General features: G+C 47.1%; 1 protein-coding gene across 4 annotated transcripts in view; it reads right to left on the bottom strand.

The window, feature by feature from the left end:
- Positions 1-1,065: 1,065 nt before the first annotated feature.
- TOP1MT (DNA topoisomerase I mitochondrial) overlaps positions 1,066-8,949 on the bottom strand; it is a 40,395-nt gene continuing 32,511 nt past the window's right edge. For all 4 annotated transcript variants that reach the window (XM_069732018.1, XM_069732019.1, XM_069732020.1 and 1 more), the window contains 10 exons: positions 6,314-6,501; positions 6,003-6,147; positions 4,618-4,761; positions 4,317-4,502; positions 3,746-3,814; positions 3,316-3,430; positions 2,700-2,827; positions 2,500-2,594; positions 2,045-2,194; positions 1,066-1,526 (listed from right to left, as the gene is read on the bottom strand). In XM_069732018.1, coding sequence (XP_069588119.1) covers positions 1,424-1,526; positions 2,045-2,194; positions 2,500-2,594; positions 2,700-2,827; positions 3,316-3,430; positions 3,746-3,814; positions 4,317-4,502; positions 4,618-4,761; positions 6,003-6,147; positions 6,314-6,501 — 1,323 coding nt within the window. In that variant the 3' untranslated portion in view covers positions 1,066-1,423. The remainder of the gene's footprint in view (positions 1,527-2,044; positions 2,195-2,499; positions 2,595-2,699; positions 2,828-3,315; positions 3,431-3,745; positions 3,815-4,316; positions 4,503-4,617; positions 4,762-6,002; positions 6,148-6,313; positions 6,502-8,949) is intronic.

Raw genomic sequence — 8,949 nt, 5'->3', positions numbered from 1 at the left:
GATTCATTGCCCTAAGCTGAACAAGAAACAAGGCGCAAAACATCTGCAAATAAGCAATGTGCAGTGTTCTATGGGGGGACGGCGATACTTTAGGTTTCATTAACAGCTCCAACCCAGTAAAGCCGGTTTCATGGCTCCAGGTTTGGTTTTGTGATCTGGACGGACCGGGGGTCTCCTGACCTGAACTTTTCAGGTTCATTCATGCCTGAGGCTGCCGAGTCTTGGTCAGGAGACCACCCTACCTGTCCTGATGGCAGCACACAGAGGTATGAACCCCACCTTACTGAAGTGCATTCCTATAGGTCTGCGCACACATTCTTGCACCCAGTATAATAGTAATGAACGTCCCATGGCGGAGACAATCAGCAAGAAACAGGAGGAAAGTATGGGGATGGCTGAGAGAGCCAGAGCTGAATGCCTCCTAGTAACACTTCTGCACAACACTATCACTAAGTGCAGGATTAAATAATACCAAGGCCTAGAGCAGCCGAAACATTAACCCCTTCACCCCTGAGACATTTTCCATTTTGGCGCTTTCATTTTTTTTTTTTTGCTCAACTTCTACTCAGAGCCATAACCTTTGTTTTTTCCCATGAATATGTCTGTGTGAAGGCATGGACTGGGAAAGAAAAAAGGAAAAAAAAAATTTTGTGTGCCGAAACTGAAAAAAAAAAAGTGCCATTCCAGAATTGTTTTTTGGGATTTTTTTTATTTTATTTACCATGTTCTGTACATGCTAAAACTGACCTGCCGTTATGAATCGCCAGGTCATTTCGAGTTTGCAGACACCAAACACGTCTAGGTTGTTTTTTCAAGTGGTAAAAAAAAAAAATTCTGAAGTTTCCAAAGACGCCAAATTTTCCGAGCTTTTGTTGTCTCCATGTTTCGTGATCTGAGGCTGGGTGAGGGCTTATTTTTTGTGTGCCAAGATGACGTGACATGACCTACGATGTACATATATGTCATTTGTCATTAAAGGGTTAAGACCACTTAATATCCTGTAGGTAGTCGGAGGCATCACCTTGATTCTTAGACCATTACCAGACGCAAAAAATGGATGAAAAATTAAGAAATACACAAATATATTCATTGTATTTGCCCACAGCACAGAGAGAACAAAATAAAGAACAGAAATAAATTAAAGCAATGGCCGTCGGCACAAAAACATATTAAGATTTCATCTGCATAATAAACAAATGGATTCTCACTTCTGCAGAAAACGTAGAATGTGAGTATAAAAAAAAAAAAAAAGACTTGGAAATCCCTGAGATCCAAGAGATCTACAAATGATCCCCCATGATCAGAAACCCTCGCATCTTCCTCTTATGCCAGCATGTAAAGCAGTCCTATCTGCTCCTGGGAAAACTGGGTGATAATCCTCTAATACGGGAAGTGTGACGTAGCTTATCCAGCAGGCAGGACGCTAAAACTCGAAGTCCTCATTGGTCATGTCGATGGCCCAGGCAAACTTCTCTCTCTGCGTCTTGTTGTAAATCTTCTCGATGGGCACGCCGTACTTCTTACACCTGCAGAGGACGGAAAAGGTGCGATGTGGTGTAATGACTCACGGCAGCCACAGTCGTGGTACAAGGTAAATTACATACATCCAACAGGTTAATCGTGGGTTAATTAGCTCTTAAAGGGGTTGTTTATGACGGATATATAAATGGCCTTGCCTTGGGATAAGTGGGGATCAGACACCTGGGACCCCCGATGATCTGCTAATACCTGGTGCTGTGGACCCCAGATATACAATGGAGAGAGTCGAAGTGGCACAACGCCATACACCATAGTGGCCATTCTCCGGTAATGCACTCTGTGGAGATGGGGATGGTGGACCCCAGTGTCACATAAGAACCTATCAATTACTTACTTTGTATGGGTGACAAAGATCAGCCCACTTCATCGTCGACTTCTGCCCATTACATCACATATATGGGGCTGAGCTGTAATACCACACACAACCACACAGACCAGAGTGGCGCTGGACGAGTCACATATGGAGGTGCAAGTGCGTACGATGCTAGGCACCGCATGGACTTACCAGGCCACAGTAATCCTCGGGTCCAGATAGTTAAGCTTGGACGTGCCCAGAGCAACCTGCTTGTTCTCCTCCTTGTCGGTTGCCTGAAGCTTCAGTTTCATGAGCTGCTCCTCCAGCCTCTCGCGTTGCTTCTTCTTCTTCTCCATCTCCCTGGGGAAAAATAATCCCATCTCAGCGCAAAATATATAAAATTTTAGTCACATCCAGAGTGGCATTCACGATTCTGCAGTTTTATACTCCTGTCACATACGGAGCTGCAATCTCAATTTTAAGTAGTATTTTACTCCAGTCCTATCCAGAGCTGCAATCACAATTCTGTAGTCTAATACTTCAGTTCCATCCAGAGCTGCAATAGAAGTCCTTACTACTGTCAGTACAAAGGCACTAACCAGCTTTGGATGTGACTAGAGAATATGAGGTCCGTTGAGGAGCAGAAAGTTGAGCTCAGCCCTTACTTTTTGGTGCGGTCGAGATTCTTTGCCTTGTGGTCGGCTTTCGCTTTCTTCAGCTCCTTCTTTGCCTCTTTTACTTGCAGCTCCTTTGCGTCAATCTAGAATGATTAGTGCAGGGTAAGGCAGGATGTGATATCAGGTCTCGGGTGATAGGACCGGTTCCCCGCAGACAGGCCCCTCCGGATCACACATCTTTTTTGTACCTTGGCCTGTAGATTTTGCATGGATTTTTCAAAGGTCTTCGGTAGCGCCCTCTGATGGTTACACAGAAGCGCGACGGCTCGATTTGCGCGGTTGTAGGACAGGATCTTGGCTGCGACGTTGTCTTCCTCTGGAGAGTGAAACAAGACAATGGATCAAGTCCTGTCTGTCTGAGCAGAATCACAGTTACATGCAGAAGGCACCGGACTCATCTCTTTCCTCCCATTAAGGGTTGTCTACTACAATTATATTCTATTCCCAGCGTAAAATAGAAGACATACTGCTCCCCCGCACCGATGCCATTCCAGTGATGCCGGGGCTCGTGTGACACTGGCTGCAGTGATTGCCTAGCATCATAATAATGTGTCACACAAGCCCCGCAGTCAGTGCAGCAGCGCTGATGAGGTGGGAGGACAGTATGTGATATTTTTATTCTATACTGCAGAATATAGAAGAGAAAAACATTGCTTTACGGATTATTCTGGTTTCTTATATTGTATAGTGGTGGCTGAAATTTTTTTTTATCAACGCCATGATGGAAAGCAAATCTTAAACCTCTCAAGAGAAACCCCCGATTACATGACCTGGCGGGGTTATAGACTACCTGTGGGCACGTACCGTTCGTGAGCGCCTTCAGCTGGTCCTGGAGGGTAATGGAGGCGTTGTACGTCCTGAACACTTTTGCTGTCAGTCCGTCCATCAGGTCTTGGAGGTGTTTGTTTAGATTGGAGGTCTGCGGGAAAAGACATGTTTTATGTTTATAGCTGAATAAAGGATCTCTTCTGGTGGGGGGAATGCAAGAGGCCGGCCGGTGGGGGAGAGCGGAAAAAGAGGTGACCAGAAAAGGGGGCGAGGAGAGAAGCAGGAGCCTGAAAGAACATGGATGGGGTGCAGAGAAAGCCAGAAAAAGGGAGAAGACGAGAGCGGCAGCAGCTGGTGACCCTCTTCCGGCTGACAACATATGCACGACTCGGCTGAGTCCAGTTGTCGGCCACACAGACACTGCTGCAGGTCTCGCCTTCCGTGTGTGAACACGACATATACTCACGTTCAGTCTATCAAACAGGTCGTCATCCGGGTTCTTATTCTCCATAAAACGCTTCAGGTTCTTGAACACCTGAAAAGAGATTTACGTCAGACTCGTGTCCAACATCTGCACAGAGACCGGATGCGGCCAACAACCAGTGAAGGGTTCAATGTAAATCCTAATTATTTCGGTCACTTTCTGCCATACTTTGTGCTACCACTTGTCTTTGTTTCCAAGATCCCTGAAGCTGCCAGCGAATTGGAACAATGCTTACATGGCTTTTAGTCACTGGATGTAGAGACCTTTTCACAGCGGAAAGCCTGCGACAATGTGTCAGTGTAGATCACAAAGGACTGTCTAGGCCGATACACTGGCAGGTGAGGAAACTCGCCCATCAGAGAATGGTCTGCAGTAAACCCTCCGCTGTGAGAAGATTTGGACCAGTACAGGGCGACACGAGGAAGCTTCTCACAGCAAGCGGAGATCTTGACATACAAAGTATAATGAGAACGTGATAAAACCTAAGTTCCGGCAGGATGAGGCCTAGGGCTGCACACATCTAGAAGACAACACGAGCGGGTCCGGCCGTTACCTCCTTCTCCACGGGGACCTTGTTGTAATATCGGATTGAATCTTTTCCCAAGAAGTCAAACTCCACCACGTAGTGCTGGCCGTCCATCTCCGGGTACAGCTGGATGTGCTCCACCCTCAGGGAGCAGCAGCCCACCGTGTCCGCAGTCTCGCCCTCCTCCTTCTCGTTGCCCGCTCTAAGGGCCAGCTGTGGAGGGAAGATAACGGTCACCCCATCTTCATACATTTAATAACTCACAAGTCACAGATTAATAAAATAACAAAGGGACATAAAAAAATGGCACGGGATATTAGCAGTGTACCTTATCAATGAAGTACAGCGCCACCGCTCTCTGCCGCTTCTTCATCTCCCGGGATTTCCAGTCCAGGCGATACTGGGATCGGATCTGAGTGACCACGCTCTTCAGGCGGCGCGCCGTCTCGTATTTCTGCCAGTCCTTCTCCCCCTGCAGCAGATAAAGGATCTACATACACGGCACTGACAACAGACGCACACGGTTTACATCACTGCATTTTGAAAGCAGCGACTTTTTCCGTTGACGCAACTGTAGATTTTGTTTTTTGTGGCATAAGTTTGTTGTTTTTTTTATATAACATTTCAGATATTCTTAAAAAAAAAAATTTCTTTTAACTAAAAAAAAAAAAAAGAAGAAAATTTGCCTATTTCCCCCCATCCACAACTGTCTGCAGCATCATACATGGGCACGAGACACTAGGAGATGCCCACACCTGTTACTGCCCAGGACTCCCCCTGGTTGATTACTCTAGGTCAGAGCCAGGCCGTCAGGTACATCAACCAGAAGCTGAAACCCAGACCATAAATTTGACTCTTTAATCTACTCCTACATCAAGTGGAAAAAAAATAAATAAATTTTGGGCCATTGCGACTCCTCCCGAAAAAAAACAAAAAAAATAAAAGCAGCTAAACCATTGCACATAGCCCAAAAATGGTACAATAATACATATCGTTCGGCTTACAAAAGACAAATACGGAATATGGAAAATAGCGACAAATTATTATTTTTTTAACCTCTTAGAAATTAAAAAAAACCTTACAGGTTTGATATCACTGCTTATGTTCTGTGCGGGAGAATCCCGTCACCAGGTCATAGTTACTGCAAAATGCCATAAAAATGAAACCTAAAAAACAATGGTGGAACTGTGTTTTGGGGGGTTTTATTCTCCACCATTTCTTTTCTACAGTAAAGTGAATGGTGTCCTTCTAAACTACAGGCTTGTACTGTAAGAGACAAGCTTCATACAAGGGAGGACGATGGAGAAAATAAAACGTTATGGCTCTTGGGAGAAAGGGGAAAAAGTGAAATGCGAAGGTTAAAATTGGCTGACGGAAAGGGGTTAAAATGCACATTCACCACGAGGCGCACATAGCCGGTCGGTAAGGTTTCAGCCATACCAAATGTGTGTCTTTTTTAGGTTGCTACTTTTTTTTTCCAATCCCAGCTGTCTTTAATGCCACGACCCTCCACCGCTGGCCAATTGCAGGCGGATGTTGGCAGTATATTACAGCTGGCACGGTTCATCTCCTGTGCCCAGGCTCCCCAGGAATTTTAGGTCCATGGTCCGCACCTGCAGGCGACTGCTCCGGAGCCGTAGTATTCAGATTGCTGGGAGTGATTATTAGGGAATATTTACAGCACAGACCAACGATAAATTCTGCGTTTCTCACCTTCAGTTTGGAGCTTGGATTCAGCATAATGTACTTGATGGATCCCTGAATGTTCTCCGTCCAGGATGCCAGCCAGGTGACCGCGTTGTCGAAGCGCACTTCCTTCCACTTGTGACCGGGGGGAGGCTCTGGGATCTTGGCATCTCTGTAGTGATGAGAGGAGACGCACTCATTTTTTAAGCTGTATAATATAAGTCCTCTAGCTCGTCACTTGCAAAACTACAGGTTCCAGCATGCCTAGACAGCCTCACAGGAAGGCTGGGAGCCGTAGTTTTGCAATGGCTGCCGAGAACAGACTAACTGTCACTCACTTGCTGCAGTTTATGATGACGTCCTCCGGCCTTATCCGCAGCTTTAACATTCCCATTTTGGGGTGATCTCCTCGGCCTCGGAACAGTCCGGGAGGCTCAATCTTGAAGTTTCCAATCTTCTCTCGATGCCCGTCCAGGGTGCAGTACCCATACTCCTCCTGAATCTTATTTGTCTCTTCTTTCAATTTCTTGAAAAATTTAAAGAAAAATATAAGAACTTTATGATTTAGACCTCAGACGACTGACAACACAGATCCAGCTACAAAAGCTCCAGACAAGCAATCATCCAAGATGACACCACCGCTGCCGGCAAACATACACGTGGCCACAAATCTGATGTCGGTTTCTGGTGGCTTCTGGGTCTTTGTGCATCACCTCACCACCTGCATGCTCGACCCACATCCCCTCCCACCTCATCCCTAGCCTTTCCATGGTCTTCGTCCCAACCCTAATGCACCTCTTCAACCTCTCACTCACAACAGGTGTCTTCCCCTCATCCTTCAAGCATGCCAAGATCACACCCATCCTCAAAAAGCCCTCCCTCGACCCATCCTCTGTGTCCAGCTATCGCCCGATATCTCTTCTCCAAATGCCTCCAAATTGCTGGAGCAACACGTCCATCTTGAACTGTCCTCCCACCTCTCCTCCTGCTCCCTCTTTGATCGGTTACAATCAGGCTTCCGTTCCCATCACTCAACTGAAACTGCCCTAACTAAAGTCACCAATGACCTACTAACTGCCAGGAGCAAGCGACACTACTCTGTCCTCCTCCTCCCGGACCTGTCTTCTGCCTTCGACACTATGGACCACTCCCTACTGCTACAGATCCTCTCATCTCTTGGCATCACAGACTTGGCCATATCCTGGATCTCATCATACCTAACAGACCAAACATTCAGTGTCTCCCTCCCCCACACCACCTCCTCACTTCGCCCCTTGTCAGTCGGTGTTCCTCAAGGCTCTGTTCTAGGACCCCTACTCTTCTCCATCTACACTTTCGGCCTGGGACAGCTCATAGAATCCCACGGTATGCAGTATCATCTCTATGCTGACGACACGCAGATCTACCTATAGGGACCTGACCTCACCTCCTTACTTACCAAAATCCCACACTGTGTTATCTCGGCCTTCTTTTCTGCTCGCTTTCTACAACTGAACATGGAGAAAACAGAATTCCTCATCTTTCCCCCATCTCACTCTACCCCTCCACCAGACCTAACCATCAATGTCAATGGCTGCTCACTTTCCCCAGTCCCACACGCCCGGTGCCTCGGGGTGATCCTCGACTCTGCCCTCTCTTTCAAGCCATATATCCAAGCCCTTGCCTCCTCCTGTCGTCTCAAACTCAAAAATGTTTCCCGGATCCGTGCTTTCCTTGACCGCAACACCGCAAAAACACTAGTGCATGCCCTTATCATCTCCCGCCTCGACTACTGCAACCTCCTACTCCCTGGACTCCCCTCTAGCACTCCGACACCCCTCCAATCCATCCTACACTCTGCTGCCCGACTAATCAACCTGTCTCCCCGCTATTCCCCGGCCTCTCCCCTGTGTCAAGCCCTTCACTGGCTTCCTATCGCCCAGAGACTCCAGTTCAAAACCCTCACACTGACATACAAAGCCATCCACAACCTGTCTCCTCCATACATCTGTGACATGGTCTCCCGATACTTTCCTACACGCAACCTCCGATCCTCTCAAGATCTCCTTCTCTACTCCCCCCTTATCTCCTCTTCCCATAACCGCATCAAAGACTTCTCCCGTGCTTCCCCATACTCTGGAACTCTCTACCCCAACACATCAGACTCTCGCCTACCATAGAAACCTTCAAAAAGAACCTGAAGACCCACCTCTTCCGACAAGCCTACAGCCTGCAGTGATCCTGAAGTTACTGAACCGCCGCACAACCTGCCCTACCGTCTCCTAGCGTATCCTCACCCACCCCCTGCAGACTGTGCACTCGCGGGCAGGGTCCTCCCTCCTTATGTACTCATGTGCCTTGTTATCGGCTCATGTTTACAGGTGAATACGAGGCAAAATAGACAAATACATTAAAGCGCCATGGAATAAATAGCGCTATAAAAATGTATAATAATAACAATAATACATAATCACTCCTTCCTGCTTAATGACGTATACATCCGTCACAGTGTCGGTAGATGGAGCAATCTCAGGACCCGTGTTATACAGACAGCACCTGCCTCTAACAGCAGCGATCAGCGCTACCTCCCATCGCTGCTGTCAGACACTGACAGGAGGATTAAGGTGGAGAGATCGCGAGATGCGACCATTCTGCCGTCCTTCTACCCCTCAGCTACATATAACTGCAGGGACTGCCAAAGCAGCCAGAGGCCTACAGAAGGCTCCCACCATCTTTATATTCCTAGGATTCATGGGACATCGTTATTATATTATATACTGCAAAACAGAATGCCGATAGCTTGTATACCGAACAATCACCTCCTTTTCCCCCCAACTTAAAAGTAAAGAAATGTTAATTATGTCTCCTGGAAGAAAGAAATGAAAAAATATTCCGGTAGTGAAGGAGATACAGAGCTTTCCCACAATAAACACTTAGCTATCATATATGACAGGTAAGCGGATCGTAGCGCCCAGCTCTTTGCCCATGAAACGAC

This window comes from Ranitomeya imitator, chromosome 6, assembly GCF_032444005.1.
Source record: "Ranitomeya imitator isolate aRanImi1 chromosome 6, aRanImi1.pri, whole genome shotgun sequence".
In the NCBI taxonomy this organism is placed as follows: Eukaryota; Metazoa; Chordata; class Amphibia; order Anura; family Dendrobatidae; genus Ranitomeya; species Ranitomeya imitator.
This window is presented reverse-complemented; position numbering and strand designations above follow the sequence as displayed.